Genomic DNA, 18,707 nt, shown 5'->3' on the forward strand with positions numbered 1-18,707 from the left:
ATAAACATAGGATAACATGAAAGATTACCAGCCCATATATTTTGAATACTACCTTTAATTGCCCCATAAGAAACGACAAGCATCTTTCCTTCAAGTCTTCAGCCTCAATTTTTGAAATTCCTGTACCTGGTGAAAAGAAAAGTAATGAATATTAAGATAGTGACAGTAAGATTCAGAAATATAATATATATATATATATAGGGTTTGGATCAAATACAAATAAAATTAACGTGTTAAACGTGAGAATCAAGTAGAGTAATTATGTCATTACATCATAGAGTAATTACATAATTACTCTATGATGTAATTACATAATTACTCTACTTGTATATATAATTACTCTACTTGATTCTCACGTTTAGCACGTTAATTTCATTTGTACGTTAACCTTCCCCTATATATATATATATATATATATTAAAAAAACATTGATACCATATGCTAAAATGATGACTTGAAATCATACCTAAGCTTAGACCGTCAAGCAAGACGAGAAATGCACCATGCAACAATGAAACCTCTGGAAGCAAACTTTTCTCAGTTACATTGATAAAATCTATCCAAGACAAAAGATCTCTAACTGTAAGCATTCTTCCCGTTTGTAACCGATTGAACCACTGCAAACAGCACAGCCAAATTCATACCATCGTAAACTAATTACAAGAAGGTTACAATAATCAAGGAGATTAAAGGCTTTTAGTAAACTGTAAAGTAAATCACACCTCCCAGAAATTTATCATTACATCTGCCACAAAAGAGAGTTCAGGATTTAAGATCCTGCAAAATGACACATATATTAGAGACTTATAATCTACCTACCCTACTCAAAATCTTCGGAAGATAAGAAAAAATTCATCACATACTTTTCTAATGCTATACATTTGAGCTCATTCAGCTCACTCACAGGGGGTACCCATATTTCTGTAAACCGATTGCGAAGTGCAGGAGATAACTCCTTTTTACCAAAATCACCACCAGGATTCATAGTAGCAAGCACAAAAAACTTCTCGTGTGCTGTTATTTTCTCAAGATCAGAACCCCCTTTTTCTGCCAAAGACTGTTAAAAAGATAAATTTATTTCAACTTGAATAATAAAAAAGAGTTAGAAAATTGTAACAAACAAAAGTAGAAAGAAAAGAAGAAACTCACCAATTTCCTCTCAGGCTCCAAGACACTATTCAGTCTTTCAAGAACACTATCATCAGCTAATGATATTTCATCCACAAGAAACAGGTCACCATTTTTCATTGCCTGAACAAGAGGGCCATCTTGCCAATTAAAGATTGTGGACCATTTTTTATGAAGGTCGGAGAGTTTTTGTGTAGCTTCTTGAATATAAATTATTTCGTTGACGGTGACATCAGCATGAAGGACTTGGCCTTCTCTGTAACATTTTATCACTTTATTCACTTGATCAAGTGTAGTTAAAGCTTGATTGATGTCAAACGAAATTTTCTGTTACAAAATAAATGTCATGTTAAAAGCCAAAGATACATCACAGAGACATACATTGTAGGGAAAAAACTTACAGCATCATGAGGAAAGTGCTCAAAAGCTTTTGACTGCAGCAATTGCTCACACGTTGCTTTGAATTCCAAAGCTAATTTCGATCTTTCTCTAACAGGATAGAATCCCTATTCCATTAAGAAAAAAAAAAGTAAATATATTTAGGCCCACAAGCCAGCAATTACATGAATAACAGATAATAGGTAATTATAACTTCAACAAAAAAGAGAGCTTGGGACAGTATAGACAAACCCCAAGAAAATCAGAAGTTTCTGTGTATTGATGGCAATTCAGAATGTGTAACTTAGACTCCAAGGCTTTACTCAGCAACTGACAAACTGTTGTCTTACCACCGCCAGTTTCTCCAACCAGAAGCACGGGTTCACGTAACCTATAACACCGCTCAACAAGAAAATATAACCGCCACAGACTCTCAGTCCGAACCACCCTGTATTACAAAAGAAAAAAAAACAGTTAGAATCAACAAATGGAAAGGAAAAACATAAAGATACTATTAAGAAAAAACATGCCTTCCAAGATCCCCAGAAGCGACCAAAGATTTTTGCAACTTTAGGGCTGCATCCCCATCTGCATTTTCCTAAACTCCACAATAAAAAGATTCAGTAAGTTAAGTTACTTAAGGATATTAAGTGTGTGTGTGTGTGTAGTGATGAGGAGAGGGGGGGAGGGGGTCAAAGTATTCAAATTTCAACATCATATTATTATTATTTTTTTTTTGCAATATATAGATATGAGGGTGTTTTTGCCTCCTCAAAAATTTATAGCAGAATTTTCGCCATTGGTCAAAACAGGTACACACAAAACTAAATAAAGATACACATGGCGTCAATGAGAAAAGTTGAATACAAGAGTGCCCTCCACATAGATAATCATTCTTACTAAAATGTAGTGTAATGTTATTTCAGTAATATTCTTATGAGATGTTACCTCTTTGTGCATAAGACTGCTAGAAAGTTTAATTCGAAGACGCTTCTCCAAAACTTCTAGAACAACTTTCTTCTCGGCATCATCACGAAGTCTTTCGGCCAACAGATAATATCCATCACGTCCTAAATCTTCCCATGATTTCCCAAACATCCTGTACCTATCAGCCCACCGAAACAAATCACGAGGGGTGATAAACCCGTGTTTTCCAGCAAAAACTTTACTACTCTGCCTATGTAGCTGCAAATCCTTCATGACATCAATCATTTTATTTGCATATGAAGGAGGAATTTTACAACGTTTCTCCAAAATTATAGTCAGTTCCTTTTGTGGAATCTCATCCACATGTATCTCAACAAACCGATTCCGGAAGGCTCTAGAAAGCATCTTTCGTCCACCGTAAATAGTCGGTGGATTTTGTGTAGCGAATAGCATAAAATCTTTATGTGCTTGAATCGTTTCACATAGTTCAGGAACATAAAGTTCACGGTTATCATCCAGCAACCTATTTAATGCTTCCAAAACATCAGATGGAGCCAAATTAAGCTCATCAAGAACAATCCAATACCCATGCCTAACCGCCTTAACCAGTACCCCTTCTTGAAAAATAAGTTTTCCAGTGGCATCAGTTATGTAAGAACCCAAATATTCTTGTAAATCAGTGTGTTCGTGATTATTAATCCGTACAAATTCATGCCCAGTTATTGCAGCAAGATACTGAACAAGACTAGTCTTTCCACTAGATGTGGGCCCCTGTAACAGAACCGGATATCTTCCTATATATATAGCACGTCCCAAATTACTAAGCTGCCTCTTAACACTATCAGTCAACTGATAGTTGTTCACAAAATCATTAGGTTTGAAGTTGTTCGGGACCTTAATGTACTTATCAAACGAAACATTTGGGGCCTTCTTTCCATCCAATAACTTCTCCACAATTAATGTTTCCATTAACTTGGCACTAGAAGGATCTAAAATAGTTAGAAAAAACATTGAAAATCCATCATAAATAGCTGTTGATGGTATAAATCCGTTACGTGTTGCCTTCTTTGTATAATCTAGGGCACGATAAAGTGACCTTAAACTGTACTGAGGCTTTTGATTGGCCCCATCCTGCAGCCTCTCTTCAGATTCTTTCTTTGCTTTTTTATAAAAGTCCAAGATTTTTCGGGTTAGATCTTTAACTGAAAGATCTGTTCCCATAGATTTGTTAATAAAAAGAAGCAAGTCTTCATCTTCCAACACATCATCCATAAAATACTCTGTAAACCGGCTTCTTAACGACAATGGAAGATCTCGTTTACCGGCATCAGTGGCGGGGTTCATACAAGCAAAAATACGGAAGTTAGGATTTCTAGAAATATAATCCACATCTCCTCTCTCTGCTAAACAAAGAGATCCACTCTCATCTTCAAGAACACCAATAACTCTTTGAAGAGTTTCAGGGGGTGCTAAATTAACCTCATCCAGTAATATCCATTCGCCTTTTTTTAAAGCTGATATAAAAACTCCCTCCACAAATGAAAATACCATCCCATCAGAAGAATTGATTTGTGATAGAGCCGCATCAAGTCGTAAAGAAAAATTGTCCCATTTTTTTACTAATTCTTCACTTAAAGATCGTTTTCTTTTTCCGTCTGGCGATCTTTTTCCAATTTCAACCGCCTTAAGGGCGTACGTCTGAAGACCTCTAAGTAACTTGTTCCATCTTTTGTCACTAACAAATTTTCTTAAAATTTCACGTAATTCCTCATTTTTCTGCATTTAATGAAAAAAATAACTATTTACAACCGTTCAAACATTGAAAAAAAAGAAGTAAAAAAACATCAACACAGATCAATAGATCATACCGCCGAAGAGAAGGTACGACTAAATAGAGTTTCAAAATCTTTATACAAAGGAAAGCATAACAATCGTGCATCCACAGGTTTAAAACCACCCAACAGATCCGCAACATCACTTTGCTGGCTCAAGTTCTGCAACACGTAATTTAGCAAAACTATGTCATACCATGAAGAAAACTATTACTTTCATTATCATACTATTTCTATTTCCAATACTCGTGAAGAAAACTATAACTTCCATTATCATACTATTTCTATTTCCAACACTACAACCTGCAATTTTGACCCATTTTCCTGAACAGGTCGACTCAGGTCACTTTAATATCACTTGAGTTGAGTCAAACAAGTAAAACTTTACAGCAGATCAGACTGGTAGAAAGTCACCCAAAATGTTTTCAAATGCTTAAAACCTCCTAAATATCTATATTATATATGAACAAACAGAGTATTACTTTACCAATATAGTTTTAAAATCAATAAACACATTCCTTTTGTTAAAAATGAAAAATATGGACAGAAAAGTGACTGGCCTTGACCTGACCCAGTCTGTTTTGACCCGAATCAAAAGATAACAAATGTTGACCCGACCCATACATTTTGCGTACCATTTATCCCATCTTTTGTTCTAATACGTACCAAAACTGTAAGTTTCTGATCGATTCTTGCAGCTAGATTCTGTACCAGTGTTGTCTTTCCAGTACCCGTTTCGCCAACTAAAAGAACAGGCTCATTATACTTGACAGATGCAGCTATTCTTTCCAAGTTATGAAGTGAAGTGCTAATCTCAACAAATGACTTGATCACAAGAGACGATTTCTAAAAGCACATTGAATATAATTATAAAGGAGAAACAAAAAACATTATTATAAAGTATTTAAAAATAAATAACATTAAATAATAACCCACAGGATTCCCTGTCTTCTGAAGAGCTACTCGTCCAATATCTACACCAGATCGCGACTCCTGCGTATAATAATCAAATGTTGAGAAAACAGTAACTACACATTCAGGCGCAAATATATATTGTTATGAAAATAGAAACCTTCACAACAGGTTTATCATAAGGAAATAATTTATTGGGAATCGGTCTTTCCCAGATCCCTGCTAACTCTTTCATAAGACTTAACCGTGTATCCTTTGAACTTGAAGATGCTGCAAAAACATCCACAGCCTGCAAAACACAAACTTATTAACAATCCACGATTTTTAAGAAAAATGCAATCGACAAAAAGAAGAGTAATATAAATATCGAAACCTCTAGATAGATGCAACTAGCCACATGAGCTGACAGATTATCTCCTACAAATGGATAACCCAAACCAACAATTCTTTTGCACCACTTCAAAAGATCCCTGCCAGAGCAGACATATAACTGAATAAAGATGCGCAAATTAAACTAATAACATGAGACAGTAATCTGTAGAATTGGTCAAAAGGGCAGGTTGGGTTACAACTAGAGGACAAAACAAGAACTTTTGGTACGAGTCGGAACGTATTGTATCGTGACCCAAAAAGCACTTGAGTGTCAAAGATGAATACATGATTAAAAAAGATATCAAAAAATAAATAATAAAATTTCTTGAAGAAAACAACTGGAAAGTTATATGCGTTAATAATAAAGTTTAGGTGACTTTCGACACAGTTCCATAAGTAATATATAGCATGGCTTGATTAATACCTCAGTGAAAACCTGCCGGCAGATGAAAAGGTAACAGAAGTTCCAAGTTGATAGCCCGCTATCTGGTTAACCTTTTCAAAGGTTTCTGCAAGAACGCAAAAAAAAAACTTTCAGTACTGTCTATGCCATCAAGTATGAAACGAAACTTCCCAAAGTTCAGTATTTCTCTCGAATACCTATAAGTTTTCCACATATAGGTTCCAAGTCCGGGTACCATGCTTTAACAATACTTAGCACGTCAATACTACTAGGGGGACCCACCATTACTCTCCTCCACAATGCACCAAGGGAGTTTCTAGCTATATACAAACAAAAAAATTAAAAAAGACAATGTCAAGGATTTAAATTTTGTAAGTATTTACCCACTTGTAATTTTGCGTGATTTTAAATTTTATGCTAAACATGTTATCACATACCTGTTGTCCCAGTGAATGCATCTAGCCTTGAGTCTGATACTGTAGAAAAAAGCCGGAAGCTTTCACTAATCCGAATTGCCTGCAAAGAGCAAATAATGACTCAAAATGTATCTTTTGCTGAGTCATTCGAGTAAAGACAAGCAAACAAATAATGCGCATTTGACAAAATGGAACTCCAAGATTGCCCATTTTAAAAGTTTATCAACAATACACAAAGACGCAAATTATATCCAAAACTTTATAAACTTGGCATGGTACCTCCCCGTGACCAGTTAAGAACGAGGCAGAACCCTCTAGCAAAGGTAACAAAATGGACTGCACGTCTGCAGGAGCTTTATCAATGTCCTCAAAGACAACCCAAAGTCCATTAAGGATGGCCTGTGGATAGCAGCACAACATAATCAAGACTCAAAAAACTGACTACTAATTAAAGCAATATTAAAAAATGAAAGAAATAACCAACCTGAGTAAGAGAACCAGGCTGCCACCTAAATTCACCGGGTTTTTCAGCACATACATAACTCCCAATTAGTGTTTTTCCATCGATTTGATCATCCATGTGAATGGATAGAACTGGAAGGAGACAAAAATCGCAAATAAAAACAATAATGCATGAAGCAGTGAGTAAATTTAAGCTGTTCAAATACTATTAAGGAACACATATTAACATACAATGATCCATGATCTTCAAGTTATAAGGTCAAAAGCATGAATACAGTATTATAAAATACTAGTAGTACAATTCTCAGGTGTGTTGAGAGTTCAGATAAATAAAATAAAATATAGAATAAGTATAAGTGACTTTTTTATGCTAGTTAAATTGGAAGAAAGCATACCTTGGCTCCCTTGACTATGGGCTAACTTGCCAATAAGAGCAGTTTTGCCTGCTCCAGCTGAACCATAAAGAAGAACAGGCCACCTCTGTCTCACTGCCAACTCAACAACCTCAAAACTTTTCTTTACAGCAGATGTTAACACAAACGGTCTTCCACTTTTACTCGTATCCCTAATAAAAAAAACTTCAGTCGCATAATTTGACTAGAAACAGCCTTGGCATACAAGGAATGTACAAACCACATTAAAAGGATCCATTATTTTAAAATTAAATTAATTATAGCAGTACCATGTTGTCTCCATGCTGCTCCAATTTGGTGGCCCAAGACCCAAATTAATGTCTGCTTCAGAAGAACACGGTGTGCTTTCCCTAAATGGTTCAAGATACCAGCAAGCTTTCTCCAAAGATACATCCTGAAGAAATTCCTTCCACCTATAAATGGAGGTCAAAGGACCAAAAATAAAATCATCATATAACAATAAAACTAACACTAATGGAAAAATAAGAAATAAGTGATCTCTATCATCATTAGAAAAATCTAACCGCAATAAACACGCGAAGGCTACTTCATCATCAAATCCAAAGTCAGTATTTGTCATGTCACTTTTCTTTTTCCGGGTAAATCTGTCACTCATCTTCAAAACGACTGTTAATATTTGAACCACGCACCATCTTATGTCCACCAAAAGCTCTGATTTTTCTCCATTAAAACCGCTAATCTCATGTAAAAGGTCCAAAAAACAGGACCAATCCCATAGTTTAGAAAACAACTCAGGTTCTGCTAGAAGAAGACGGTATGATACCCGTATAGCATCCAGTAGATGAACTCCTTCCTGATAAAAGTAAAAACACAACTTGGTCAACAATGAGCATAATGAACAGAACAAAGCTTTATAATGTTCTATAGGCATAAACATTACTTTCATAATTCAATGGATATAGAACAGACTAGGATTTATATATACCTGCACTAATAATTGGGACATTGATTTCTTCCCCATAGTCCTTTTAAACGATGGTGGCGCAAATTCGAAGTAATTCCTTAAAGACCTGCATAAAATAACCCAAGATTCATATTGTAAAAAGCTAGTGAAAGGACATTCTGGTACATAACTTAATTACATCCAAACAAATAAGAGAAGGTGAATCTGTGACTAGGCAAACAGAAGTTAAAATATAGCCATAAAGCTTCCCCTTTTACCGTATCTATTGGATCATGAATGTAGATGATTCAAGTTAAATGTGTCAAAAAACGATATGCATGACTGTATATAGAAACGTAGCAAGCAGCAAACAGTATATGATGCATGAAGAACTCCCAAATGTATAAGAACTAAGTGAGCTTACCCAGATAAATGGGGTACCAAATCAAGTGTTCTTGAAAATGCTAAACATGAAAGCTCGTGGAGTCTCAGACCTCTCTCATGTTTGACATATAAGTTAATAATATAAATAACTTCTTCATGGTCTGAACTTTCAGGCTCCTGAAAGAAACTCCCTTCATCAAATCCAAGCATCGAATCATTCGAATTGGAGGTCAGATCAGGCACCAAATGTAGCAAAGCCACAACCCGGTCAACAATCTTCCGTGCAATCGGACGAAAGCATCCCACTAACGGTATTGTATAACGAGGATGTAAAAGTAACTCCGCTACTCCATCAATCAATTCTCCCTCGGTTAAATTCTTCCCCTAGTTATAGCCAAACAGAAATAGAGTTAACGTTCCACATCATAATGAAACTCAAGTAAACGACTCCCTCCAAGCCATAAAGGGTAGAAGTGTAAACAAGCTGATCCCGAGCTCGACTAGGCACGAGCTCAGCTCGTTTTGACTTACGAGAGCTCAGACTCGGCTCCTGAGTTGTTTATTCAAGCTCGGGATCAGCTCGTTTATTATTCATTAATTAAGTTATATAGGTTTTTTATTACTTTTAATTATTTTGGAAATACCTTAAACGAACCTAAGCTCAGCCCGAGCTCAACTGTGCAGTGTGAAATTAATATGCATAAGTCCAAAATAGCTAAAACTTAATAATACACAAGGCTCGTTAAGGCTCGATAACTAAACTAAACGAGCTTCATTTAAAGCTCGAGCTCGAAAAATTTCAGCTCATTTCAAGCTTAATATCAATTGTAGCTCGAGTAGCTCGCAGGCGCCTCGATTGCAAGTCTATATACTAAACATACGTAACAGAATCCAATATTATTATCTATTATTATCAATTAATATCCTAAATACCTTTTTAACTAGTTTATCCAGCTCCGGAGCTGCCGCAAGCTTCGGACACCGAAGAAGAAACCTCCTCAGCTCATTTTCAACGCAAAAACTTCCATCAAGGGCCATTTATACTCCTATTTGAACCTAAAACTCGTAATTCAACCAAAACTTTTAGTTCAATTGCTGTAAATACGTAATATCAAACAATATCAACAAATAGTGATTAGAAACGTGAAAACTGACTTAATTAGTATAATCGAAGCAACTGAATGGTCACGTAAACTAACGGCGATAACGGAATACGATTTGCAAAGGCGGTGGTGAGTTCTTCTTCAGCTTCTGGTTAGGGTTTAGGGTTTAAGAGTGAATATAGATTTTTAAATACATTTCTGTTAAGTGTGTTAGCAGAAACTGGGAGTTTTGGTTGGGCCGGATTTTCGTGTAATTTTAAGTGGTTGAGTTCGGCCCAGTTTGTGTGGAGACTAGAGGTGCACATAGAAACCGGCTAGTCGGTCTTTACTCGGTTTGTATTCGATTTCGTAACCGGTTAGTAACCTGTCTAGTATTAACCGGTTTATAATCGATTCAAACCGCCGGTTAGTAACCAGTTTATATTATTGACTTCAAAACTGGTTATAAAACGGTTAACCGAATTTTTTTATTATTAATTTATTAAAAAACGGGTTTTTTCCGGTTATTAACTGGTTAACCGGTCCAGTTGAAACTGTTTCTCTAACCGGTTACTACCCGACCTGAAAAACCGGTCTAACCAGTTAATTCCCGTCAAAAAAACGGTTAGTAAATTAACTGGTCGACGGTTTGTGCACCTCTAGTGGAGACTGGAGAGACTTGCGGTTGAAGGAAAATATAATAATGTTTTGGAAATTGGTTCGGGTTTTAGACGGGTTCGGGTAAAGTCGAATAGGTCAATACCAGTTGAGAGTGCTATCGGGTCGGGTGTATATCCATGTATTGGTAGAAAACCCAACCCGATGGTGATGCTTTAGGGTCGGTATGGAACGGGTAACTGATTATTACTTTATTTTTTAATATTATGAAAACGATTTGCATAATGAGGTTTGATTTATATTTACTTCTTGAGATTAGATTATAAAAACATAAATAAATAAATAAGAAAACTTAGAAATTACAGCTGTGTTTTATTATTTTGGCTTGAATTTTCGTTTTTTTCAACTTTCTACTTGGCTAGGTTTTGGTAAGCTAGTTCGAGTTCTTCATTGTTGAGTGACATTGATATCCATGTCATGTCTTAACATTGGGTAGATGGGCTTCTATATTACTTTCATCTTAAGACTAAAAATATGTATTTGTTCTGATGTGTCTGAGTGGTTATTTTAAACAAATGTATATTTCCACTAATTACAGAGCTCGTTCCTCACGCTTGACAAGTTGACATGTCAAGTGAATCAAAATGTTGCCACACAATTGTGTTTATTTAACGATAACAATGGTTACATGGCTTAACAAAAAACCAACACTAGCAAAAGATGGTGATTGATTACATTCATAAGCCATTTGATAATTGGAACTTTGATAACATTTTTGAAAGTGTTTTGATATATAAGATAATAGAGAGTGTTTTTCAGTTTTGTGATTAAACCAACACGTTCAATATATATTTATTATACCAAGACATGAGGGTAAAAATAAAAAATAAAAACCTCAAAACTATTATGATGGTTATAAGATTGTTTGTAAACTACTTGATAAAAAAATCTCAATTTTAAGTAATAGGGTTGGTTCTTATAATGCTCAATGGAACTGGTTTGCAATACCGATTATGGAATTGGTTGCTTACTCGAATACAATACCATATTTGGAACGACATGCATGGTTGGAACTGGAACCGGTTATTGATCGAGGTACAACTATTGTTCCCAAATTTGGGACCGGTTTTTTTAAGCACCACTACTTACGGTGTCAAACGTTGATTTTGATGGCCCGTTGATGTTGAGTCGTTGGTGACCAAAAGAAGTGGGCTAAGACAACTAGGTCTAAAAGTTTGGATAATTAATTTTTAAAGAAATACGTGGTTGAAATTTCTATGTATGATGCAACTAGAAAACATGTATATATCTACTATTATAATAAAACAAGCTTTTTTGGGACAGGTATTATCCCTTTTTATTTTCACTGTCTTTTAGTTGTGACACGTGGTTTCACCATAGTGCAGAGAAGAGGTTGAGGACGGTTTTTGAGAAAACCTCTAGGAATCAGTTTCAACCTCCATGCCTCTTTCTCTCCTTATTATTTGTTGTCACAACCTGCATCAACACCCCATTTGATGAAAATGAAGAACATACACACAATTACCTTACCCAATAACTATTATAATAACCCAAATCGATTTGTTTCTAATGTGCAGGTCATAAAGTTGAAATAGTGAACAAGGGTTGTTTTGAAATTTTACCACTTGCTGATGATATTGATTTGTAAACGGGTCAACCTTTTACAGGTTTTCCTAACGGGCCGAAGTGGACTGCAAGTTCAGGTCAGTTGAGCTTCAAGGGATGAAATTTTATTAACGGATCAACTTTCAGCTTTTCCTGTTACGGGTCAGTTTGTTTTCTGTTACGGGTCAATAGTCATCATCGTACTCCGTAAATCCCATGTTACGGGTTAATAGTATAATTAATAATATTTGCAGGAGGATTGAATTGTTGAAAGTTTTTATATATTTGCAATTTACATGCCAGGGGCAATTTGATCACAAGTTTAAATAGCTGGGCCACGTTAATATCGGGCCAAAATTGAAAGTTTTGGTCAAAAGAGACATTACGAACAGATTTGTTTTAATCATAAACAGGTCAGATCTGGCGGGTTATTTTGACAACTCGATTCATGTTGTTTTATTTGCTAACAGGTTGCATACAAGGGCAATTTGGGAATCTTTGACATTACTTTGCATTCACCTGGCTAAAACAAAAAAAATATCAGAAATTTTGCATGGGTTGTAGTCTGTTGACCCAGAAATCGTGTCTCGCCAAACAGGTTCTATGTTCAACCTTTGTTTTCTTTTTCATATATTAAACAAACCAAAATTTGGATATATTGTATTTATACTATACATACCTTCAATTTATATATATTATTTTGTTATATAATGTTCTCTTTAGCGTTTCAAATTTGGCAGGTATTGCGTTCTACCTTTTGTGAATAGGCAATTCACAAAAGAAAATACCCCATAGGTCTGTGATCATATCTGCCAATGAAGGATATTCAAGGGTTTGATAGTTTATCCATCTCAACTCCGAAGGATTAGCTTGAAAAACGTATAGCGCTTATCAAAGAAGATCCGGTTTTGTTGAGTTACTTCAAAAGGAAAAGTTAGATGCTAAGATCAACTTTTTGTTTCCTTAATGTTGAATATTCTAATCGCTAAGAAGTTATTTGACTTTGAAAGTAAATATGATGTTCTTTACTTTTAAAATTGATGTGAGTATACTGATGCAAAATAAGCGAGTACGGGTTTGGTCGGTACGAGAACCGTTCACAGCGGGCCGTGAAAAGCACCTCAAGAAAATTAATTAATAGCACATAATTAGTCTTTGAAGGTTATGCTTAAGCCATATGAAGCGTGGTCAAAATTAAATTGAAATTGGAGAAAACAATAAAAACATATGTAAATTTACTTCTCCATTTATTAAACGGTTTATTAATGATAAATTTCATTTAAAAACTCCAAAATTATTTAATAACTTCAAGCCAAATTAATTTTTACACATCTAATTTTTTTACACATATGTAAATTTGTTTGATATATTAATTTACACATATGTAAACTTGGGATTCATTTTTGTAATAAAAAAGTTTTATATAAAAAACGTTAAAACTACTTTATAACAACAATTATATATAAAAGAAAATAAAAAAAATAGTTTATGTTAAGAGTTCTTGAAGTTCTTAAGTTTTATGAATTCTAAAATGAAACCAACCACATATATACATATATCTTAACTTTTACTTGCGTGTTCTACAAATGAGCTCGCGACGGTACCAGTACCGATCTAGAGATTTGAAAATATATTTGGTATCGGTACTGAAATGTTTGGTTCGGTATAGTATCGGTATTTCATGCAAAAAATCGAGAGATACTGGTACTGTGCCAATTTCCTTCGATCAAGCATCTCGCCGGATGGTGGTTCTTTTTTCAGATCCAGTAGTTGTTGACAAGAAAGAGATCGTCGTCAGGGCACCAAATGTAAAGATGGCTTTGTTATTGTAAGCTCCCTAACTCAATTACAACACCTTAATTTTCATTAGTTTGTTATAAATGATTATATGGACTACATACGCTGATTGCATAGAAGATGATGTTACTTGGATCTAATCATAGAATCCGTTCTTTTAATCGTCATTCAGGTATGGTAAAGTTTATTTTAATTTCTACGGTTTTAAATTTGGGGGTGTTCCGTCTTACGGCATCTATCTCCGTCGTATGTCGACGTAGGCGCACACATGTCCGCCGGAATTACGTTGTCGGTTTATTATACCTTCGGTTTTAAATTGGGGGTTTGTTTTCTTCGATTTCTCACGGTCACTGCATATAAGATGTGTGTGTGTTTTTATATATATATATATATATATGTATGTATGTATCTTTTAATGTTTGAATTTCTAGGGTTTCTAAATTCATTTAGGCCGATGTTAAATATGTTGTTTGGATATGTTTTCTTATGTATATAGGGTTATAAGGTTTGTGATGACTTAATTCAAGATCGTTGATTGGCGTGGGAGAACTGACAGATGGCAAGCGCGTGTTTCTAGCCAGCATCGTTAGCTGTGGCGTAGCAACGGGTACGTTGTCTTTGGTTCTATTCAATGTGTTTTAACAATGTGCCAGAATCTTGGGGTTTACTCTTGACTTTTTTTCTTAGGGTTTTTTTTTCTTGACGCTAATTATGGGCTTTTAATTTGAGAGTTTTGCTTGATTTTAGTATTTTTTTTTTTAACATATAGACTTCGAGTAGGTACCAGTTATATGATCGTGAAAGCACGTCATTCATAGAAGGAGTTTGGGGTCCAATTAACATCACGGTCAAAAGTCATGGGAAATCAAACATTTCTGAAGAAGAAATCGAAACACTACAGTCGTTGCAAAGTGGATTTCAAAAGTGTGTTGGTGAGTTTTCATGTGATTTTTATGAAACATAGTTAGTTACCTATACACACTAATTAATTTTGCTGTAAATCTATTCATTAGTTGAGTAAATAGCATTATTTGTAACCGACACATGTACTTTACATGCTGCAAATAGATTGAATTAGAGCCATAAATGTGTGGTGAGTTTATATGTGAATTTCACAAAGCATATAATCAGCCATGTATTATGTCAGTTAGCTATAAATGTTTATTTATTTATTAACTGAGGAAATATAACTACTTGGTGTTATTTTGGAAATGCAGGTTCTGATTCCGAGCCTTTGGTGGCGGCGGAGTCGTGGTCGCATTTGTCTATTGTTGATTTCGTTGTAGCCCTGTGATGATGTGATGATGATCGTTTATCGTTGTCGAGTTTTGACTTTGAATTCTTGCTGGTGGTGGAGTCGTGGTGGCGTCATGGTGGTAGTTGGTTGGAACACTTCATTAGTAGACGAAACAACTGGAATACTTGAATCCCCAAACACTCTCTCAGATCTAGAGCTTGCGGATTATGACATAGCTATATAGAACAAGCTTTTGTGAGTCTGCACCTTCCTAATGATTATCATTCCTTTGTGCAACTCCTTTATCATGTAACAAATGTGTACTTGCATAACATAAACATTATTGATGTAAAACGCGTAAGAATTTTGTGTAGTGGTTACAGCTTCAACGAGTTCTTAATAATATGTTTACAACTTCAATGAATTGTTACTTTTCGTTGTCTTTATTGTTTCAACGCGAGGAACTTAATGTTTCAGTGTTGGCTAAAAAAAACTTGTTATAAAACAAATAAAAAGTTTTTTTTTACAGTGGTATAAGGTTTAGTTACATACATACTCATATAACAACAAAAATAAATAGAAAACAACGTAATGACATGCTTTAAAAACTCCGCAATCCGTAGTAGAGTTTCACTTTCAATCCATTCGCAACCTAAAAACACTCTTGATTCCTCTAAAACTATTATATCTAAAAAAATAGAAAAAGAAAAAGTTATGTGACGATGAATACAAAGCTGCAAGAATAAAAAAGATGATATATCACCATTCTCACTTTGATGGGTGGAAAGGTGTAAAATAAAAAGTCGATGGATTAATCTTCAGGTAACGTTTGATATGTTAGAATAAAAGACATAATGTAATGGATAATTGCGGTAAAATGAAAAAAGGGTGGTTAATTGGTTACGGGCCCGGTTTTTGGGCTGTGCAAACCGTGCAGTGGCACGAGACCCAAACACACAAAGGGGCCCAAAAGTTTTTAAGACTTGTCATACATACAGGCCCAAACCCAATTTAAACCCAAATTTTTTCTAAAAAAAACCTCACTATCACACGCCGTTTCTCCTCTTTTTCCCTCTCTAGATCTCTCAACCTCCATTTCACCTTCAAAATATAAGATATTTCACCACTAAAGACGTGCTCGCCGGCGTCCGCCCTTTTTATCACCGTAAACGCCGACGCCTTCAATTTGTGTTTCTGATAATTTGTTAATTATCTCTATAAGAGACTCAAAATTCGCTTAATTAACTTCGATCATTTTTATGTATTATTTTTGTTTTGTTTATTTTATAACAATCATATTCATATTGTAGGTTTTTTGATATATAATCGAAGAGTTTATATTATGAGAAGGCCCAAAAAAAATTTCGCACGAGGCCTAAAGTTTTTTTATCATTCTCGGAGACGGCCCTGATTGATTAATTGAGTTGAATCACCGATTACCAAGTCCATTTCATTCTTCTTAAAATACTCCAAATTCACCCCACCCTTTTTTTTCATTAAGTTCCTTCTTTCACCCTAAATCACCTTTACCCTCCTTTATATATCACCTTCACCAAATCACCACCCTCATACCACCCATCGCTACCGCCACTGATCACTGCCACCGCCCTTCCTCTCCACCACTACTGTGACATTCGTCAATTTCGGGTCTCGATTCGTATTCGTTTTGTAAACTTTATTGATGTAAACCGACCCGTTTTGTAAACCGAAACCTTGGATATAATAAAAATGATGGATTTTATGTTACAATATTGTTTTACACTTGTTGGGTCTTGAAAACATTCACTCCGGTCTTTAAAACGCTTAAAAAATCACTTGAAACGAACTTCGGGGGCCAAAACTGCCATTTTCGAAAAGCTGATGAACAACCCCGTCGCGCTACGCGACGGGGGATGGGTGTTGTGGTCGCGGGGCGCGAAAGGAGCTCAGACCTGCACGTTTTGTTTGTTGTTTTGTGTTTGTTTTTGACCCATTTGCATGCAATTTCTTGTGTTTAACACCCATATTTGACCCAACTCTTTCCCCTATATATACACACTCTTTCCCCCTCATTTACACCTGCTACATCTTCATTTTATCTCCCAAATACAAAGATCTTAAGGTTGTTTTCTTAGTGTTCTTGAGTGTTTGACTTTCAAAAGTCAAACTGAGTTTTATCTTTAATTCTAACTTGTTCATCTAACATTACTAACTCTTGAATATGGTGGTACAACATATATATAATACACACCCTTGTTTCCTTTGTTAGTTATTTCACCGACTCCGGTTGGTTAAGTTTCGAACGTCATAAGGCAAGGCTTCATGGAGGACTTTGTGTTCTTGATATATATACACACACACATAACTTATTATACATATCATTTATGCCTAACTTATGCTCATTTTAGTTTGTTAGTCACATTTACAAGTCTTGGGTATGTGGAGACCATCTATGAACTCATTGTGATATGGAAACCGAACCAAACCGAAATTTTGTTAAAAAGACTTGTTGTTGACTTTTTAGTTGTAGAACTTAAATATTTTCATTTGTACATTTTTATACAAGATCTATGATATGTGGGTATGTAGAATCCATTTATGAACTTGTTGTGAGATGGAAACCGAACCAATCCGACTTTTACTCGCTTAAGGCACACAAGTGTGTTTTTAGCTATCAAGACTTGTATATTTCTTCAAAAATAGTTTACAAACTGATTTTAATTATTTTTTTTAAGTACTTGGAATTGTTGGATCCAACTTGATCTCATAACATAGTTTGGACCGACAAAACCGAACACTCGCTTAACGTGCGTTGTTAGTTCTAAAACAATAGACCTACATACTTGGTTAAGTGTTATCATATTTTAATGAGTTATCTCATGACAATTAATATTTTGGAAAGTTGACTTTGGGTTTGACCATTTGTCAAGACCTGAACCGACAACCCGAACACTCGTTAAAAACCCGTTTTAGTATCTTTGTCCCAACGGAACTTGCATTTAGCATTTTTCTCACCTTATTACTTAAATTGGGTTAAGTAAATATTGAGGTTAGATACTTTAACCCGATTGCGAGCAAACTTACATTTTAAAGGGTTATTATTATAAATTCTTAAATAGTTACATTTTAAACCTTGAACTTTAAGTTTTTTACTTTTTGCAACAATTATTTTATTTAAAGATCTTCAAGGCAACCTTTCTAAATCCAAGACTTCTTTTATTTTAGGCTTCATACATTGACTCGTCTTTCCGGCAAATCTCCAAATAATCAAACTTTCAAGTTTATTACTTGAACGTGAGTAACTTCATACCCCGTTTTCTATCTTTTGTTTTGGGGTAACATTTCATACTTATTCAAATCAAATTCTTTATACTTGAGTCTTAAACCACAAACGTTATTGTATAATTTACTTAAATAAATGCTCGATTTGGTGTTCTATGCTTACATGATTATATGCTTATGTGTTTACCGCTTTTGGAAGGTTGATTCATAAATCCGTGAACTATTTGGTATTCTCTTATAGCACGGTGCCGTTAATGTATTCTTATTAACGACTTCATGAAATCCGAATACATATGGTATTCTCTTATAGACGGTGCCGCTAATGTATTCTTATTAACGACTTCATGAAATCCGAATATATATGGTATTCTCTTATAGACGGTGCCGCTAATGTATTCTTATTAGCGACCTCATACTATCCAAATTATTGTTATTTATTTGTAGTTTTGTATACAAGATTGTGGCGTTGCTTACTATATACATATTGTTCAAACTTATGAATTGCTCACCGACCTTTGTGTTAACAAACTTTATTTTATGAAATGTTACAGGTTT

At 35.0% G+C, this 18,707-nt stretch overlaps 1 protein-coding gene and 1 long non-coding RNA gene across 4 annotated transcripts in view; one reads left to right on the forward strand and one right to left on the reverse strand.

The window, feature by feature from the left end:
* LOC143610109 (midasin-like) overlaps positions 1-9,800 on the reverse strand; it is a 29,265-nt gene extending 19,465 nt beyond the window's left edge. Inside the window, exons 1-26 of the mRNA XM_077084681.1 lie at positions 9,687-9,800; positions 9,465-9,587; positions 8,572-8,915; positions 8,190-8,274; positions 7,768-8,057; positions 7,513-7,656; positions 7,226-7,395; positions 6,853-6,962; positions 6,648-6,767; positions 6,390-6,468; positions 6,150-6,272; positions 5,974-6,058; positions 5,551-5,647; positions 5,338-5,466; positions 5,202-5,258; positions 4,932-5,111; positions 4,302-4,427; positions 2,455-4,209; positions 2,037-2,104; positions 1,759-1,954; positions 1,530-1,634; positions 1,150-1,455; positions 864-1,057; positions 723-777; positions 467-617; positions 53-126 (exon numbers count right to left, since the gene is read on the reverse strand). Coding sequence (XP_076940796.1) covers positions 53-126; positions 467-617; positions 723-777; positions 864-1,057; positions 1,150-1,455; positions 1,530-1,634; positions 1,759-1,954; positions 2,037-2,104; positions 2,455-4,209; positions 4,302-4,427; positions 4,932-5,111; positions 5,202-5,258; positions 5,338-5,466; positions 5,551-5,647; positions 5,974-6,058; positions 6,150-6,272; positions 6,390-6,468; positions 6,648-6,767; positions 6,853-6,962; positions 7,226-7,395; positions 7,513-7,656; positions 7,768-8,057; positions 8,190-8,274; positions 8,572-8,915; positions 9,465-9,569 — 5,148 coding nt within the window. The 5' untranslated portion in view covers positions 9,570-9,587; positions 9,687-9,800. The remainder of the gene's footprint in view (positions 1-52; positions 127-466; positions 618-722; positions 778-863; positions 1,058-1,149; positions 1,456-1,529; positions 1,635-1,758; positions 1,955-2,036; positions 2,105-2,454; positions 4,210-4,301; positions 4,428-4,931; positions 5,112-5,201; positions 5,259-5,337; positions 5,467-5,550; positions 5,648-5,973; positions 6,059-6,149; positions 6,273-6,389; positions 6,469-6,647; positions 6,768-6,852; positions 6,963-7,225; positions 7,396-7,512; positions 7,657-7,767; positions 8,058-8,189; positions 8,275-8,571; positions 8,916-9,464; positions 9,588-9,686) is intronic.
* A 3,784-nt stretch (positions 9,801-13,584) lies between these two features.
* LOC143610105 (uncharacterized) lies at positions 13,585-15,315 on the forward strand. Of its 3 annotated transcripts, none has more exons than XR_013149530.1 (4): positions 13,585-13,685; positions 13,772-13,826; positions 14,151-14,586; positions 14,872-15,315. It is a non-coding gene; the product is annotated as an uncharacterized LOC143610105 (long non-coding RNA). The 3 variants fall into 3 exon arrangements; XR_013149532.1 differs by having other exon boundaries at positions 14,160-14,586; XR_013149531.1 differs by lacking the exon at positions 13,772-13,826.
* Positions 15,316-18,707: the final 3,392 nt, after the last annotated feature.

This window comes from Bidens hawaiensis, unplaced genomic scaffold (genome assembly GCF_021521415.1).
Source record: "Bidens hawaiensis isolate Kalapana, Puna unplaced genomic scaffold, B.hawaiensis_p1.1 tig00023835_1, whole genome shotgun sequence".
NCBI classification, from domain to species: domain Eukaryota; kingdom Viridiplantae; phylum Streptophyta; class Magnoliopsida; order Asterales; family Asteraceae; genus Bidens; species Bidens hawaiensis.